This window comes from Pleurodeles waltl, chromosome 8 (assembly GCF_031143425.1).
Source record: "Pleurodeles waltl isolate 20211129_DDA chromosome 8, aPleWal1.hap1.20221129, whole genome shotgun sequence".
Taxonomy (NCBI): Eukaryota; Metazoa; Chordata; class Amphibia; order Caudata; family Salamandridae; genus Pleurodeles; species Pleurodeles waltl.
This window is the reverse complement of record NC_090447.1, coordinates 154,663,237-154,682,527: the sequence shown is the minus strand read 5'-3', so window position 1 is coordinate 154,682,527 and position 19,291 is coordinate 154,663,237. Positions and strand designations below refer to the sequence as shown.

Sequence of the window (19,291 nt, the reverse complement as noted above, 5' to 3'; positions counted from 1 at the left end):
TGCTTCCATATCTTAATGCTGTTTGAACTTGTATTTATGGTTCATTAATGCAAAGCCTTTATTATTAGGGTAATCACGCTACGAAAGTTTTCTAAGCTTGGCCTGTACTACTGACAGTGGTTTCTGTATAAAAATGTGTAGACACGTTTGCAAAGTTTAACAATCAGAGGTTACATATAATGATCCCAGAATGCCGAATACCCTCTGGTTACATGCAAATATCTGCAGAAAGCAAGCATGATTCTTTGCTTTCAAAATAAAATGTTGATAAAAAATGCAACTAGGAAAAAGAACAGTTTTGCTAAACTACTGTGAAACGTTAGGCACCACTGCTTTGAAGCATCATTTAGTAAATTGTGATGATGCATGCTAGTATTTCCAAAAAACATTCTTAATAGAAAAATCTGAGTAACCAATTTAAACAAGATTATGGGAAACATGAAAATAAACAAGCAGTGGCAAATTCAATTTGTCTGGCATTGGTGGTCAGCCTTTTGGTTTTGTCAACCTGTGTCTTGTTTTGACATGGCTTTTGTAAAAAGTTATTATCGTGGGAGCTGCCGGGCCTTCACCACCATAACAAACATTGGCAAAAAGCAAAAATATTTTTTGGGTCTCAAGAAGCACACATTGCCACTGTAGTTCCTTGTGAAAGAGGAGAATCATGTCACTCAGTGAAGCCAGATGGTATAGAGAGAGTTAGAATTTTAATAAGAAAATGGTTGTGGATAACCAATTAGGTGCCCAATTCTTAAAGAAAATCACAAAAGTGCACCCAATGATATATGTCCTTGCATTAGTGCAGGATTTCAGCTTTCATGAATTCACAAGAATTTGCAGACATAGGCTAGGAAATCATAGTCTCCGAAAATATCTGTGAACTACATGTTATCACAAGCAAATAAGCATGTGTAGAGTTGCTCATATGAAAATCTGTTTAGCGATTACAGCTTCACTTTCCCTTCAACCACTTTTCCCAACTCTAGAAGAAATGTTGCTTATCTCTATCTCCAGTTCCAGTATGTAGATCTGCTGAAAGGTGCAAAATAAGGGAAATACTAATATTCAAACCCTACAATGGTATGAGCCCTGGCATAATCAGAGGGGCTATTGTCGGAGCTCTTATATAATGAGAGTGCTAACATAATAGGCGTCCGCTGGGGGAATGGTGCGCTGCGATGGGGTGGTGTGTGCCCGTTGGTGTGATGTGATGCAGTACCAGTGTGCTGAAGGGTGATGTTGGCCAGGTTCCGCGATTGGGGTCTGCCCCTCCGCCGGTATGTTGGGTAGACGTGGATTAGTTCTCATGCCGGTCAGGACGCGTTTGAATGGTAACTTGTTGCCTGTATGACTAGTAACCAGCAGTTGTTATTGGTTGTACTGTTTGTTTGTAACCTGTTTACAATATTTGCCTACCAGCTAGAAATACCCATGTTCAATTATGGGAGGGGAGGGGATGAAATGACACTGCGGACTGAATCGTTGAACCATGCAATTGTTTATCACTCCTTCATGGATGCTCATGCTTTGAGTCCCTGACGTAAGCATATCTTACTCCTGTGTTACATATTTGTCAATAATGCGATGTGGGAGCTCGGGTTCGTCATGGTTTAATGGTTGGGTTAGATGCTTGGCTGCTTCTTGTTATGGCGTCTGACTTTTTTATTTTTCTTTCATGTGGGTATCCAAGTGCATTGCAACTGCACAATGATAATTATCCGTATGTCAATGGTTCTTTTTTGGTATTAAGATGTGATAAAATGCTAATAAACAGATTTATGAAAAAAATGAGAGTGCTGACATAATTTTGCACTGCACTACATGGTACCAACAGGACAAATGGATTTTTTTTTTACAGGACAAGTAGATTTATGAAGCAACCTGTCTAACGGACAAGTAGGTAGGTATTTTAGAAAATTCCACACCCCTGGTTCCATAAAAATATTCATCACAGCCACCTATCATAAGGCTTAAAAGTGGAGTAGCCATGCTGGTATCTATTACATGTGCTGAAGAAAAGACACTTAGGGAGAACAAAAGATGGCCAATATTAAATTGTGCAACACAACTGGAAGCTGGGTTGGGCAGTGAATGCAGAAGGTGAGCAACATAGACAACGAAGGATCTTTTATAATCATCTTCACATAACCCCAAGATACTCTGTACCTATAGTTCACAATGGACCCTCGTTTGGATAGCCTGGATTGAATTTTAGTAATATGCATTAACCCAACCAACATGTCTGGCACGAATATGTCTGGCTCTAATGTGATAATGCACATAAACACCGGCATTCACAAATACTGTTTTCATGTGTTACATGCACAAAGGGCATTTATCATATTAAAGGCAGCCCTATTTGATTTGGAAAGGCTTAAAAAAAGATGTAGAAAAAAAGGAATGCTTTCAAATAAATATAGGAGATAAAGAGCTGACAGAGTGAAGAACATGTGTACTTTTCAGACTTAAAAAAGTCCCTCACGCATTCCAATGGAAGTCGCCCCGGAAGACGGAATAATAAATCAAATCGTCAACAGCATGAGGAGACAGTGATATTCCCCTGTGTGGAACCAAAGTGTACACTATTTTTATTTTAATCAAGCATTGGAGATGCCAATTGTTCAGTCTCCCTTGGTCGTAAAGATGTGAACAGACTAGAGATTTTTCTCAATATTTTATTAGTAATGGTGTGAATATTATTTTCCAGCATAGACACTAAGACCCCTCCTTACGTTTACACACAAGCAACACCGATTGGCATTTCCAGAGCATGTTGCACTCATAGCCCATCAAACGATGTGCTCCATAATCTTACCTTCGTACCGTCATTTTATGATTTCTTAACACTCCTATAAATACATGGGTAAAAGATTATTTTACTACTGCATACGGAACAAAAGAGGAACTGTTAGGTCTTGTAACCAGAAAGGCGCACTTATGCGAACTCTTTACATCAGATTTGATTAGCCTGTGAGTGGAACAAGTTTAACTTTACCAGTAAATGCAACTCCTGCAGCAGAGCCCTCACCCAGGCGATATCCACACAGAATGACAAATATACCGAGGATGCAACCAAAACGTTCCTGTGACCGGGTCAAACACAAAGCAAGGAGGAAAGCCACCAATAAGCGCAAGACAACCGAGATTGACACAAAAGCCAGTTAATGTTGAGCAAAGGTTGACTTGTAATATTGCATCAATGCTCTCTCTAGGTAGACTCAGATATTAGTAACAATATGTCTAGAAGACAGCTGCACTGTAAAACCAGACCAAAAACTAACAAAGACAAAAACGTCTAGTTTCCGACCTTCCAAGACCCCTGCAAATTTAAATAAGCAGTTCAAGCTAAACCAGCAAATACTTCTAACACAAAGTGCTCATCACTATTCTGTGGTAAGGTTACTAACAGGTGGCTGTTGGCAAGTTAACAATGAATCTGCAAACGGCGGCGAATAGGAAGGAAATGTGAAAAAAAACATTTATCTGCACAGAGAAGGTGGGCAGCAAGGAGGGCGTTTTGGTTTCATTAATCGGCGATACCGGGGTCAGCATTACACCATTTAGAGAAAGCTGGTCTCACTGGAGGAGTCCGTGATTGCCATGGCGAGTAACTTTACAACACATGGATGAAAGTGAGCTCCCTTCTTCCCCCTAACTCACCCTCTTCGGGCAGGCGGGGCAGGGTGGGGAAGATTCCCCTGCCACACTCTGGGTCCGGAGCCATGCTGCAGGCGCCGTATCTCGCGCTCTCTCCGGGTTCCGCTGTCTCGCGCCGTTGCCCCCACCAGCTGCAGGCCGGTGCGCGCGCTTGCGGGCAGAGTGAGTGAGGAGGCGGGAGCGCGCCGTCTCTAGGACGCGTCCGCAACTTTCCCTGTTGCCCCGAGCAACGGGTCAGGCGTGGAGTCACGAGCACGCGCTTGTTGGATAGAACGCACGGTCGGGGGTTGAGCGCGCTCGCTGGAATGGTGGTGGACGAGACTTTTTAGCCTGTGGGTTCGTAGTCCAGGTCTAAACTCGCGGTTGGACGAGTGGGTCGAGCCCCGTAGCAGGCATGTTATACCTGCCCACTAGGGGAGCCTATGATCGCCGAAAATGGTATATGTGTGTACTATCAAAAAAGAGCCGCTAAGGTGAGCAACATTCAGGTCAGCCCCGAAAGTGCAGGTTTGCTTAAAACGAGCTGGAAATGGGAAAGAAATACCCTGGGAACCCATATATTTAAGGTTAAGGTGTGGAAGAGGAGGGAGTCATGAAAAACGACATCTGGTTTTCAGCTTCAATTTGTTTTTAAATTCTACAGCAAAGTATTTGTCAGCAAGGACAAATGTGACTTAATTTGTCACAAGGAGCATTGTCTCGTTTGTCCTCACTTCACTTTCTAGGTACTCTCCCTCTGTATGTCTTATGTTACACTTCCACTCTCTGGGAAAACAACATCACACCCATATTGTGCACAGGAACAGGCCAGGGGCTTTTAAACGGGAACCCACTGGCCTTCATCGTTCTGCTTAACTTAAATGAACAATACATTACTACAGTGGCCACAAATATGCACAACATACACATAGGATTAGGCGACAGGGTATAATCTGACTGCACATTTAGCACTACTGAGAGCATCTTGATAATAACACATTTTTAGTGGCTGGGCGAAAAACAACTTTAATTATAGAATAGTGAGGGAAGATCTTTAAATTAGACCTTTTCTTTTTCCAGCGCCAACTCCTGTTGTGCAGCATACAGACCCTGTACCAAGGCTGGGATACACAAGCCAAAAGGTTAAAAGTGCTGCATAAGGCCTGGCACACAGCAGGCTAGGGCTCTTAATGTTTAGATGATGCATACACCACAGATTTGCATGTTTAAGTTGTCTGCCCTTCAGATGGAGCACTATTTAGCTGTCTGCCTTTCAGAGCGAGCACTAGTTATAATGGTCTTTCTTTCACCAGCTTACATCCTTAAATTGCTTATCTCACAAAGCCTTCTCCCACAAAACCCCTGCATGAAAAATTGACCTTGACTTACTTCAGCTTGATTCTTCTCCTTTCTTTTTCTAGTGACCCCCTTCTTACCTTCCATCCTCTGCATGTCTTCTCTTTCTGAGCATAGCCTTATCTCAGTCTTGTGTCTGTTTGCTTTGACCCTTATTGCTGTAATTCTGCAATTTGCAGATACCACACATTTGTAGGAAGATGGCTCTGTATATACTATCTCAAAGTGAGAGATAGTGTGCACAGAGTCCATTGGCTCCCCTTAGAGGTTGATAGTGGCAAAATTAGATAATACCAATGCTCTATTTTGTGGTAGTGTGGTCGAGCAGTAGGCTTATTGTAGGAAAGTACCATCTTGCCTGGCATGTTACCCCCATTTTCACTGTATGTATGTTTGTTTTTGCCCATGTGTCACTGGGATCCTGCTAGGCAGGACCCCAGTGCTCATAATGTATGCCCTGTATGTGTTCCCTGTGTGGTTCCTAACTATCACTGAAGCTCTGCTAACCAGAACCTCAGTGTTTATGCTCTCTCTGCTTTCTAAAATTGTCACTGCAGGCTAGTGACTAATTTTACCAATTCTCATTGGCACACTGGAACACCCATATAATTCCCTTGTATATGGTACATAGCTACCCAGGGTATTGGGGTTCCAGGAGATCCCTATGGGCTGCAGCATTTCTTTTGCCACCCATAGGGAGCTCAGACCATTCTTACACAGGACTGCCACTGCAGCCTGAGTGAAATAACGTCCATGTTATTTCACAGCCATTTTTCACTGCACATAAGTAACTTACAAGTCGCCTATATGTCTAACCCTCACTTGGTGAAGGTTAGGTGCCAAGTTACTTAGTGTGTGGGCATCCTGGCACTAGCCAAGGTGCCCCCACATCGTTCAGGGCAAATTCCCTGAACCTTGTGAGTGCGGGTACACCTTTACACACGTGCACTACACATAGGTCACTACCTATGTGTGGTGTCACAATGGTAACTCCGAAGATGGCCATGTAACATGTCTAAGATCATGGAATTGTCACCCCATTCTGGTATTGGGGTGACAATCCCATGATCCCCCGGGTCTCTAGCACAGAACCCGGGTACTGCCAAACTGCCTTTTTCGGGGTTTCCACTGCAGCTGCTGCGAACCCCTCAGACAGGTTTCTGCCCCCCTGGGGTCTGGGCAGCCCAGGCCCAGGAAGGCAGAACAAAGGATTTCCTCTGAGAGAGGGTGTTACACCCTCTCCCTTTGGAAAAAGGTGTGAAGGGCTGGGGAGGAGTAGCCTCCCACAGCCTCTGGAAATGCTTTGATGGGCACAGATGGTGCCCATCTCTGCATAAGCCAGTCTACACCGGTTCAGGGATCCCCCAGCCCTGCTCTGGCATGAAACTTGACAAAGGAAAGGGGAGTGACCACTCCCCTGACCAGTACCTCCCAGGGGAGGTGCCCAGAGCTCCTCCAGTGTGTCCCAGACCTCTGCCATCTTGGATTCAGAGGTGTTGGAGCACAATGGACTGCTCTGAGTGGCCAGTGCCAGCAGGTGACGTCAGAGACCCCTCCTGATAAGTGCTTACCTCTTTCAGTAGCCAAGCCTCCTTTCTTAGTAGCCAAACCTCCTTTTCTGGCTATTTAGGGTCTCTCCTCTAGGCTATTCCTCAGATAACGAATGCAAGAGCTCACCAGAGTTCCACTGCATTTCCCTCTTCGACTTCTGCCAAGGATCGACCGCTGACTGCTCCAGGACGCCTGCAAAACCGCAACAAAGTAGCAAGACGACTACCAGCAACATTGTAGCGCCTCATCCTGCAGGCTTTCTCGACTGTTTCCTGGTGGTGCATGCTCTGCGGGCTGTCTGCCTTCATCCTGCACTGGAAGCCAAGAAGAAATCTCCTGTGGGTCGACAGAATCTTCCCCCTGCCAACACAGGCACCAAACTTCAGCATCACCGGTCCTCTGGGTCCCCTCTCATCCTGACAAGCGTGGTCCCTGGAACACAGGAGCTGGGTCCAAGTGTCTCCCACAGTCCAGTGGCCCTTCTGTCCAAATTTGGTGGAGGTAAGTCCTTGCCTCCCCACGCCAGACAGCAAACCTGTGTACTGCGTGATTTACAGCTGCTCTGGTTTCTGTGCACTTCTACAAGGATTCCTTTGTGCACAGCTTAGCCTGGGTCCCCAGCACTCTATCCTGCAGTGCCCAACTCGCTGAGTTGGACTCCGACGTCATGGGAACCTCCTTTTGTGACTCTGAGTTCACAGATCTTCTAAGTGCCTGTTCCGGTACTTCTGTGGGTGCTGCCTGCTTTTGCGGGGACTCTCCGAGTTGCTGAGCGCCCCCCGTCTCCTCCTCCAAGGGGCGACATCCTGCTCCCCAGCAGCACCCAAAATCCTCAACCGCGACTCTTGCAGCTAGCAAGGCTTGATTGCGGTACTTCTGCCTGGAAACACTTCTGCAACATCCAGCACGCCATGAGACATCTTCCATTCAAAGGGGAAGTTCCTAGCCCTTTTCGTTCTTGCAGAATCTTCGGCTTCTTCCACCCAGAGGCAGCCCTTTTGCACCTTCATCCGGGGTTTAGTGGGCACCTGCCCCCCCTGGACACTTTCGTGACTCTTGGACTTGGTCCCCTTCCTTTACAGGTCCTCAGGTCAAGGAATCCGTCTTCAGTGTTTTGCTGGTACTTGTGGTTCTTGCAGAATCCCCTATCACGACTATTGTGTCTTTCTGGGGTAGTAGGGTAACTTTACTCCTACTTTTCAGGGTCTTGGGGTGGGGTATTTTGGACACCCTTACTGTTTTCTCACAGTCCCAGCGACTCTCTACAATCTCCCATAGGTCTGGAGTCCATTTGTGATTCGCATTCTACTTTTGGAGTATATGGTTTGTGTTGCCCCTGGACCTATGTCTACCTATTGCATCCTATTGTGATTCTACATTGTTTGCACTACTTTTCTTACTGTTACTTACCTGTTTTGGGTTTGTGTACATATATTTTGTGTATATTACTTACCTCCTAAGTGAGGGTATCCTCTGAGATACTTTTGGCATATTGTCACTAAAATAAAGTACCTTCATTTTTAGTAACTCTGAGTATTGTGTCTTCTTGTGATATTGTGCTTTATGATATAAGTGGTATAGTAGAAGCTTTGCATGTCTCCTAGTTCAGCCTAAGCTGCTTTGCCATAGCTACCTTCTATCAGCTTAAGCTGCTAGAAACACCTCTATTCTACTTATAAGGGATAACTGGACCTGGCACAAGGTGCAAGTACCCCAAGGTACCCACTATAAGCCAGGCCAGCCTCCTACACTTATCAGAGGGCAGTGTTAAGCATTTGTTGTACACACACAGGCAATACACAAAGAACACATACTCAAAGACTTAACTCCAGGCCAGTAGGTTTTTATATAGAAAAATATATTTTCTTAATTTATTTTAGAACCACAAGATTCAAGATTTGAGGTAAGTACATAAAATGCAAGGTACTTCACACAGGTAAGTATTAAACTTTGATATAAAACAGTAGTACACACAGTTTTGGTTAAAATGGCAATAAGCTATTTTAAAAGTGGAGACTGCAAAAATCAACAGTTCCTGGGGGAAGTAAGTTTGGTTAGTTTTCTCAGGTAAGTAAAGCACTTACACAATCAGTCTCCTGTGTATAGGCAGCCCACCGTTGGGAGATCAAGGCAACCCCAAAGCCACTGCACCAGCAACACAGGGCCGGTCAGGTGCAGAGGTAAAAGGGGGGCCCAAAACACATAGGCGCCTATAAAGAACAGGGGTGCTCCGGTTCCAGACTACTAGCAGGTAAGTACCTGCGTCCTCGGGGGCAGACCACAGGGGTTTTGTAGAGCACTGGGGGGGACACACACACAAAGCACACCCTCAGCGGCACAAGGGCAGCCGGGTGCAGTGTGCAAAGTAGGCATCAAGTTTGCTATGGAAAGCAATGGAGTGACCTTGGGGTCATTGAAGCGATGCAGGCAGGGCACAGGGGGGCTGCTCAGGCCAGCCACCGACTGGGCTAGGGTGAGGGTTGCCTGCTGGTCACTCCTCCACTGGTAGGTGGTTCCTCTCGGTCCTGGGGCCTGCGGGTGCAGTGCTTGGTCCAGGCGTCAGGTTCCTTTGTTACCAGGCAGTCACGGTCAGGGGGAGCCTCTGGATCCTCTATGCAGGTGTCGCCGTGGGGATGCAGGGGGATAGACTCAGGGCGTCCACGTCGTTGGAGTTGCCTGGGAGTCCTCTCTGCGGTGTTTGTTGTCCTGGACTCGAGCCAGGGGCGTCGGGTGCAGAGTGTGAAGACTCATGCTTCTGGCGAGAAGTGAGAGTCTCTTTAAAGTTGTTTCAAAGTTGCAAGTTTGTTGCTGTTTCTGAATAGTGCTGCTGTTCTCGGGAGGTTCTTGGTTCTTTAGGTGCAGGGCAGTCCTCTGACTCCTCAGAGGTCGCTGGTCCCGCTAGATGCGTCGCTGTGCAGATTGTTTGAGTCTGGAGACAGGCGGGTAGGGCAGGGACCAAGTCAGTTGTCGTCTCCAACATCTCTGCGGGGCTTTCAGGTCAGTAGTCCTTCTTCTTTCTTCAGGTTGCAGGAATCTGATTTCTTGGGTTCAGGGTCGCCCCTAAATACTGAATTTAGGGGTGTGTTTAGGTCAGGGGGGGGGCAGTAACCAATGGCTACTGTCCTTGAGGGTGGCTACTCCCTCTTTGTGCCTCCTCCCTGAGGGGGGCACATCTCTATTCCTACTGGGGGAATCCTCCAAACTCAAGATGCAGGATTTCTAGAGGCAGGGGTCACCTCAGCTCAGGGCACCTTAGGGGCTGTCCTGCCTGGTAGGTGACTCCTCCTTGTTTTTCTCATTATCTCCTCCGGACTTGCTGCCAAAAGTGGGGGCTGTGTCCCGAGGGGCAGGCATCTCCACTAGCTGGGATGTCCTGGGGAGCTGTAACAACAGACAGGAGCCTTTGAGGCTCACCGGTAGGTGTTACAGTTCCCGCAGGGGGAGGTGAGAAGCACCTCCACCCAGTGCAGGCTTTGTTCCTGTGACTTACCTATGCCACATGCAGTGGGATGTGGGCATGGCACCCTGAGGGGACTGCCATGTCGACTTAGTCATTTTATCCCCACCAGCAAACACAAGCTGTCAGGCAGTGTGCATGTGCTGAGTGAGGGGTCCCAGTGTGGCATAATACATGCTGCAGCCCTTAGAGACCTTCCCTGGCCACAGGGCCCTTTTTTACCAGGGGGACCATTTACAAGGGACTTACCTGTGTGCCAGGGCTGTGCCAATTGTGGGAACAAAGTTACAGTTTAGGGAAAGAACACTGGTGTTGGGGCCTGGTTAGCACGGTCCCATCACACTTTCAATCATAACTGGCATCAACAAAAGTAAAAAAGTTAGGGGGAAACCATGCAAAGGGAGGCATTTCCCTACAACATTTCATAGATCACAACCTCTTTTTTAAAACCCTAGCCCTGTAATCTAACATTACATGCAGACCTTTTTCACCATGTCAATATTTATTTAATTAAGGCAATCATTTGAAGATTTCCAAGGAACAAATCACATTTCCACAGCGGAACGTTAAAAAATACCAAATTGTTTGAAATCAAATTCATGTGTTTGCCACATTAAATGGATTTGACATTCATCAAAACAACAAAATGTTGTGTGCAGGCAAAGAAGACAATCTTATCAAGTATAGATAGCATTTTTCAAAATGTTTAACAAATTTTATGTATGAACACTCCCGTTCCCATTCCCAGTGGTGATAAAATAGCATCCTTGTTGAGTAAAAGACAGTTCAAAGACCCCTGTCCTGGAGCCATATGATGTCCTCAAGCAAAAGCTCATCCTTATCTATTTTACGATATCTCAACGTATTCAGCCTTACGAGTGAGTACCTTTTGTTGAGTTTTTACTTGGCATTGTGATGTTTGGTCAACTTTCTGATCAGAAATGCATAACTACTAAGAGGCGCGCATGGGTTTGATGCAAGATGCCCACCTAGCTGCGCTCCTCCCATTCCTTTTGAAGTGTTTTCATAGAGGAAGTGCAGACACAACGTTTCTTCAATGTTTACTGGTCTGTGGTAGTTGCAGAGTTTGTAGGGAGCAATGGGTTGAGTTTTGGATCTTTCTGAAGGTCTTCCTGCATATTTATTAGCATCTATCCGCCACTCCTAGCATCAGCGCAGTGATTTCCTGACAGTTGGCAACTTTTTGGTGAACTGGCTAGAATTTCTCAGGGAGCTCAGATTTTGGACCTTGTCCTGCACCAGAATTTTCCTGATACAAAGATTGAAACCTCTAATATAGCTAATTTGTACTACAAATGACTCTGTTGCGCATTAATTTCCACAATTATATGCATACTTCATACCCGTGCTGCAGGTGGCTTTCTGCTCTCTTCAGAATGGACTCCAAGTCTTCTTCATCTTCAAGGTCCTTCGCTTCTCCTACTTTCCTTCCTAATGTTTACAAGGAACCTAGAGGAAACACTAAAAAGAGTAAAAAAAGACGGGGGGCGTGGCCAACATGGCGACCGGGATGGTCGCATAATAACCAGCTCCAGTCCCGGCCCGCTTTTAATATCCTGTCACAGACGCCTGCACACAAAAGCGTGCGGGGCGCCGCCGGCTCTCACCGGAGCACCGACACTGTTTTGCCCGGACCCGGCTGCGGAGCTCCGGGAGTGTGTAGTGAGCCGCGACCTTAAGGGGAGGCGGAGGTACGTCGCGGAGGCCGTGACTCGCGTGCTGGGCCCATCGGGGTGAAGCGCTGTCCCGCATCGCGGCGGCTCTGGCGGGGGCCGCGATCGCGCTCCCGGCGTGCCGCTGCCGGAGTGGGTTGCCGGAGGGGAGGCGCTGACTCCGGTGAGAGCGGGTGGTGCCTGCCCCTAATCTGGGATTGTGCGTCTGGGGCGGCCGCCCGCGCCGGGGGTTGCGCTCGAACGGGTGTGGGCTGCGCCCCCGGGGAGGGCCGGCCCGCTCCCCTCGCCCTACAAGTTTTGTCCCGTTGGACCGCACGGAGCTCGGGACTATTATCGTTTTGGCTGCGCTTTCCGTGGAGATGGGTGTGGCCTCTCCAATACTATAGATCCGGGGCTCGGCACCCAAGGCGACTGGCAGTGTATGCCCTGGGCTAGTCGTCAGACGCTGCCACGTGGATCAAGTCCGGACCGGGGAGCTGCCCAGTAGAAAGGAGGTAAAACAAATAGAGGGGGCACAAAATAAAGGAGGAAGAGAAAAAAAAAAAATAAAAAAAAAAAAAGAAGACAAGACCAACAAAGACTGAGTAAACTGAGTCACACCTGTCCCAGCCTCAAGTAGCAGCACGACGACAATAAATCACACAAAAGGGCATGATGCTGTATCCTACTGTAGCGCTTCACCGGCGGCACTAGTCGAACCGCAGCGCCTTGAGGCTCCTCGCTATAAGGGAGTACATCATACAAGCAAAGTACCCCTACCCAATCCTCACTATTCCAAGCAGCGATATCGGGTCCCAAACTGTGGGCCATACTCCTTGGCAGCAACACGCAACCCTGACAGATGTGATACGTTTTGTCCGATTGCGAAGAAACTTAACTGCCTGATGCGTAGCGAGTTCCCCACTTCAAAGGAACAAACCTCTACAGCCCTAACCAATTGTAGCTACTGAAAAGACAATCTCTGACAGCAATACCGTCACGTGCATAATCAATGGGCAAACCAAAGACCCCACGTGCACCTCCTGGTACAATGGATGCTGATGCCCCAACCCCACCTACGGAAGCCTCAGCCACACAACAAGCACTGCAAAAGATGGAAATAACACTCCAGACACACACAACGCAATTTGAAAAGATTTTACAAGCTATATTAGACACCAAAATCACTCTGGAAGCAAAAATAGGCTCGGTGATCGAGGATGTTAACTTATTGAGAGCGGACCAACACGCGTTGACGGAAAGGATCGCCGATTTAGAAAAAGATACGTCACACCTCTCACCAGCGGTAACCAAACTCCAGTCACAAATGGGGACTGTAACAGCAGAGTTGGAGACTCTGAAGCGCAGAGCTGAGGACGCGGAAGGAAGATCCAGGCGTAACAATATCCGCTTCGTGGGATTTCCCGAACGCGCTGAGGGCCCGTGCGCAGAACTCTTCATTGAGCAATGGCTAATGGAAACAGTACTGAAGGACAACGTCCCGAAGTTCTTCTCAGTAGAACGTGCCCATAGGGTTCCTGGGAAACCCTTACCACCCGGCACACAGCCTCGACCACTAATAACAAGACTCCTCAATTACCGGGATAGGGACCTCATATTGCATCTGTTTCGTAAAGAAAGTCCGATACGCTTTGAAGGAGCAAATATATCAGCTTATCCGGATTTTACAGCAGAGGTGCAGAAAAAGCGTAATTCATTTTTCCGGGTTAAAGAGCGACTAAGAGATCACAACATCAAATACGCTTTGCTGTTCCCGGCCAAACTTCGAATACAGGATGACACCCGCACTCTCTTCTTTACCTCACCAGAAGATGCATGGACTTGGCTTCACGCAAAGGGAATCGCTGATCCATTAAATGCAAGAAACCCCGTGGACACAAAACACCCCCCTAGGGACAAACGCAAACCTCGCAGGCAACAAGACACTAAACCCACCCCTGAGCAATCCCGCGCGGAACGTTCTTTACTACTGCAGACTACATCCCTCCTCGCTAATACATCTCCGAGGTCCGTGTCGACACAATCGGGAATGGAGGCAGAGCTAGGAGTACATTCTGACTCTGCGGATTCCACTTGCGGCCCCGACCTCACTCCACGGACAGCGGACGATATCTGATAAATACATACCGGTATCGAACACAATGGTACAAGATATCCCACAGTGGAAGCCAATAGTCGCCCGCTAAAGTTGTCTACTACCCACCGGCTTCGCCTCTGCTTTGCCGCTACTCCTAACAGCGGCAAAAAGATCTATGGTTGGTCCCAGTGAGCAGCAAATCTCAACAAGAATATAGCGGGTCGGGGCCAGCATTGACTTGAACGTACTTATTCGAAACACCCCTGCACCGTATGGACCGTTCTACCTGGTTGGCAAGTATTGTATCGGCGAAGCCCTTGCCACAACCACAGTTATTGTTAGATATAGTTAATGTTACTGTTTTAATTAGCAGAGTCGCAACAACAAGGCATAGATTAGCTTATGGTATTCGAAGTAAATGTCATTATTATGTTAACAATAAGTATACACTAGGTAACCACAGCTTAAACTGGCTAGTCACAATGGGCATGAAATACACTACTGTAGCAAAAAATAAAATAAAAGCCAGCCCCCCAAACTTGCAAAGCCCATGTATAAAATCACAAATAACCCATGGCAGTCCAGAGACAACAGTATAACTTACAGTATAAAATACTCACTTGGAATATAAGAGGCATGGCTTCCCCGCGTAAGCGACAACAGATACACGCATACCTTAGGAGACACCAAATACATTTTGCCATGCTACAGGAGACACACCTGGATAAGTCCTCCTTGGAACACACCAAAGTAAAATGGAAAGGGCAATTATATGGTACTACCTTTTCAACATATGCCCGGGGAGTAGTGATCTGGATAGCCCCAGGGGTCCCCTACGTCACGTCCCGCGTACAAGTTGACCCACATGGTCGATATGTCCTTCTGGAGGGCTCCCTAGATGGAGAACCCATGGCTTTAGCATCAATATATACCCCGAACTCAAATCAATGGGACTTTTTAAGGACACTTAACACTAGCAGGCTCAACGACCCAGAGATGGATGTCATCTGGGGCGGTGACTTTAATTGCGTATTAGACATTCACAAAGACCGTTCTGTCCCTCCGTTAGATAACACCCTAGCTAAGCGCGCATCACTTGAACTCGCAGAGTGGGCTTCCAATAATAGGCTAAGTGAAATCTGGAGAATAGGCCACCCTGCACACCGCGAATATTCTTTCTACTCCCCAGTGCATAAATTACACACCAGATTAGATATGTTATTCGCATCAAGGGACATAATTCCAAAAATAACCACATCAGGCTACCTAGCTCGCACCATATCTGATCACAACCCACTCCAAGCTACCCTGAGAATGGACCGCACACTCGCGTGCATTCCCACATGGCGTTTACAACCAGATGCCCTTATAGATCCTCCTTTTCATGCCGAGTTGGCTAAATGTATAATAAATTACTTTGCCTTAAATAAAAACACAACAATAGCGCGCGCCACGGAATGGGATGCTCACAAAGTGGTTATACGCGGCCACTGCCTTGCAGCTTCAATGGGAATTAAAAGAATGCTTAATAGAGAACTCCTAGTGCTAGAATCTAAAATGCGCAAGGCTGAGACCGAGGCCACTATTAGTGGGACCTCGATTGAGACACTAAACTCGCTGAAATCAGACTACAGAGAAGCAGATGCCAGACTCAGCAGACATGACTACAGACATTTTAAAGCCCGGCAACACGCAGAAGGAGACAGATCAGGCAAACTACTAGCATGGCTGGTGCGCCAACCACTACAGACCTCACCTATAGGCGCGATTAGAACACACTCAGGAGAAGTGATTAACACTCAAGCTGGAATTAATAAGACCTTCCACACATATTATCGTTCCCTATACCAACCCACTAGCCCTCCAAATGAACAACAACTATCTGAACTTCTGTCATTGATTCCCCAAAATAGTAATGTCATTGATAACGCAGCCACTCTGGATGGTCCCATTACTGGTGAGGAACTACGCTTAGCTCTCTCTCAAATGGCACGTGGCAAAACCCCTGGTTCAGACGGATTACCAATGGAATACTATAGCTCATTATCCACCCATCTACTACAGCCTTTGATCGAGGTGTTTAATGAGGCACGTAATAGAAAACAGCTACCAGACTCCATGTGTGAAGCATTAATAGTGGTACTGCCAAAACCGGGACGCGATCCACTCAATGTCAAATCCTACAGACCACTTTCCCTGTTAAATACTGACTGTAAACTCCTGGGGAAAATCCTAGCAAACAGACTACTCCCTTATTTGTCAGACTTAATCCATCATGATCAATCTGGATTTGTACCAGGGAGGAATACTTTTCTAAACATAAGACGCCTAATCCGCATACTTCACAGCACAACAGAGACCGAGGCAGTGGCTGTGGCATTGGATATAGAAAAGGCGTTCGATACACTGGGATGGGAATATCTCTTCCGCACGTTAGAGGCGTTCGGCTTTCAAAACGGCTTCATCAGCTGGATCGCCACGTTATACGCAAAACCAACAGCTCGCGTCAAAACGGGCCAAACGATATCAGAAGCGTTCCCCATTGGTAGAGGCACCAGGCAAGGATGCCCTTTATCCCCTCTATTATTTGCAATAGCTATGGAGCCATTAGCAATCAAACTCCGTTGCTACGCAGACAGGTGGGGCATCCAAGAATCCAATATTTATCATATTGTTTCCTTATATGCGGATGATGCTTTAATATACTTGCGTAACTATACCTCTTCCCTCACAGAAGTTGTACAAATCCTGGATAACTTCGCCTTATCCTCTGGCCTATGCGTTAATTGGGCGAAATCATGTATTTTCCCGCTTACCTGCATACCTGCGGAGCAGCAAATGTCATTACCATTACATCAACTGACATGGGCATATCAGACCTTTAAATATTTAGGAATTCAGGTATACCACTCCATGACAGACTTACGGGAGGGCAACCTTGACAGGCTGCTACGTTCAACTCGTGGATCTATGGCATTTTGGAGCTCCCTCCCACTGTCACCAATGGGCCGTGTGGCCATAGCTAAAATGTTAATATTACCTAGATTCCTATACTATTTCACAGCGCTCCCGTTGCCCCTACCGCGCTCGTTTTTTCATAAATTACACTCGCTACTAACAGATTTGCTATGGGGCAGAGATAGACGGAGGGTGGCATTAGCCATTACACAATATCCACAAGAAGAGGGCGGGCTGGGCATGCCGAACTTTGAACTGTACTACGCGGCAGCCCAACTCCAATGGGTGGCCGTGTGGTTTAGCGAACCCCCCACCCCAGAGTGTACAGCGCTATTGTCTTATACAGCACCACAAACGATACTGACATCACTCATGTCCAGACCTCCTTACCTGTCTAATAAAAATCCTCTATTGGAAACAGCCAGGTACTGCTGGCGGAGATATGTCCAGGGTAAAACTCTAACTCCCCCTTATTCGCCTGCGTTGCCTCTGGCTCAGGTACCAGGTGTCCAGAACCTCTCCCATCACCATGATATACGTGTAACCAAGGCATTGAAAATAGGGGACCTGTACTCAAGCTCTAAGAGAAGCACTTTCGCAGAGCTTGTATCTTGCGGTGTCATGCAACCAGGGGCCTTCTTAACATTTAACGCCATTAACAAACTTCTGCAAAACTTCTGGGGGCGCAATACAAATGAACCCGACGAATCCCCTCTACTCACATCATTACTCACCATAGGAAACACAAAAGGCAGCATCACTAAATTATATAAAATCCTGCTAACAGATACCTGCACCACTCTGACCCAGGTCAAAGACCGCTGGGATGGGGTTCTCTCCACACCAGTTGACCAGAAGGCCTGGGAAGCTGCCCTTTCCACGATTAAATCTGTATCCCGTAATGTCAGACTGAGATACACTCAATTTAATTACATCCACCAGGCATATCTATCACCGTCTCGTATCAGCAAAATATATCCAAACTCTAAACCAAACTGCCCTAGATGCGCTACACCCGCTGCTAATTTCTACCATATGGTTTGGGAATGCCACACAATAAACACTGGTTGGTGCCGCATAACAGAAACGGTAGCAGACATAATAGAAAACACGCTTACACCCACGCCAGAATCCTGCTTGTTGGGTATACGTCACCGGGGCAAGAATGTAAAACATACTCACAAGTTTATAGACCTTGCGTTTGTAATATATAAGCGATTGATCGCTACACTTTGGAAGGCCCCTAATGCCCCCCCCTATTCCGTTTGGCTTGCAGCCTTGCATAGCTCCACACTAGCGGAGGCTCACACTCTAAGACAGCTGCAACTCAGAGGTCAGATACAAGAGGGTGCCGAATACTGGAACCACTTAGTAGTACAAATAGAATCTAGAGATGATAAATACCCCCCTTGAAACACGAAACATGAACAATATGCCCTTCAAATAAATACTTAGAAATCATGATAAGGAATATATTACACCTGACGAGACACCCCTCCTGGTACCGGCATATTAACCCGAAAAAACACAATCGGATAACAAGTGCAACACCACCCAATTGTGAATACGCAAACTGTTAGTGGCTACTGATGCGCTGTTAATCATGCCCTTGCCCCATAACAAACTATATGTCATGTAAACAAAATACTGACATCTCCCACGCCCACACAGCTGAATGTTACCACAATTGCTTCGAATTCCACTAAATATAAATATACTTTAACAACACTGCAAATATGCCTATTGTTATAAAATGTATCAAGTTTAAGTTGATTGTCAGCACATTGAAATATAACCGTACTGTATAGAAACCACAAGTACGTGTAGAGGCACATGAAAAGAGAAAAATGTTTACTCTCTTACTGATTTAAAGGAAATGTACTGCTGTTCGTGTGTTATGTTTAATAAAAAGATTTAAAAAAAAAAAAAAAAAAAGAGTAAAAAAAGACCCAACCTCCCCCACAAAGTTACTGGTACCCTAAATGTTGGAGGGCATTATGGACAAACTTAAGACTATTAAACTATTCATGTTGGAGACAAATGCTGCTCTCCTAAGAATTAAAAATAAATGGTCTCACTTTGATTCCAGGCTTACTGAAGTTGAACAGAGAGTTAGTGATGCTCAGGATCTGATGGCTAAGGTAGATTTCCTGTCCAAAGAAATTACTCTATTAAGAAAACATTCAGAGAACTAAGAAAACTGAAATAGATGCAACAATTTAAGAATTTATGGTATTCCAGAGGGTATGGAGGAGTCCGATATCACATTCCTCCATGCCAAGATCGTAGGCATGAAAGGCTTATCTGATTTTAATATTCAAAGAGCTCATCGTTTGGATCACCCTAATATGTCATATTCTACATTGGCTTGAACCGTGGAATATTTAACTTTTTTTCTTCAGTACTGCAACCTTATGAAAGCTCTCCAAGCTGCTAAACAATGCAGGAAAATGTTGTGGTCCGGACATAAGGTTTTCTTCAGTCAGGATGTTACCAGATCAATGGCTGCTTGCAGGAAGGAATTTTTGGATTTACGCCTGGCTCTTCAATCTATGAACATGA

The 19,291-nt window shown here is 46.3% G+C and overlaps 1 protein-coding gene across 2 annotated transcripts in view; it reads right to left on the bottom strand.

The window, feature by feature from the left end:
• CCDC81 (coiled-coil domain containing 81) overlaps nt 1–3,838 on the bottom strand; it is a 292,165-nt gene extending 288,327 nt beyond the window's left edge. The window contains exon 1 of one of the 2 annotated variants that reach the window (XM_069203991.1): nt 3,661–3,838. In XM_069203991.1, coding sequence (XP_069060092.1) covers nt 3,661–3,724 — 64 coding nt within the window. In that variant the 5' untranslated portion in view covers nt 3,725–3,838. The remainder of the gene's footprint in view (nt 1–3,660) is intronic. The other variant, XM_069203990.1, reaches the window with a different exon arrangement.
• Nucleotides 3,839–19,291: the final 15,453 nt, after the last annotated feature.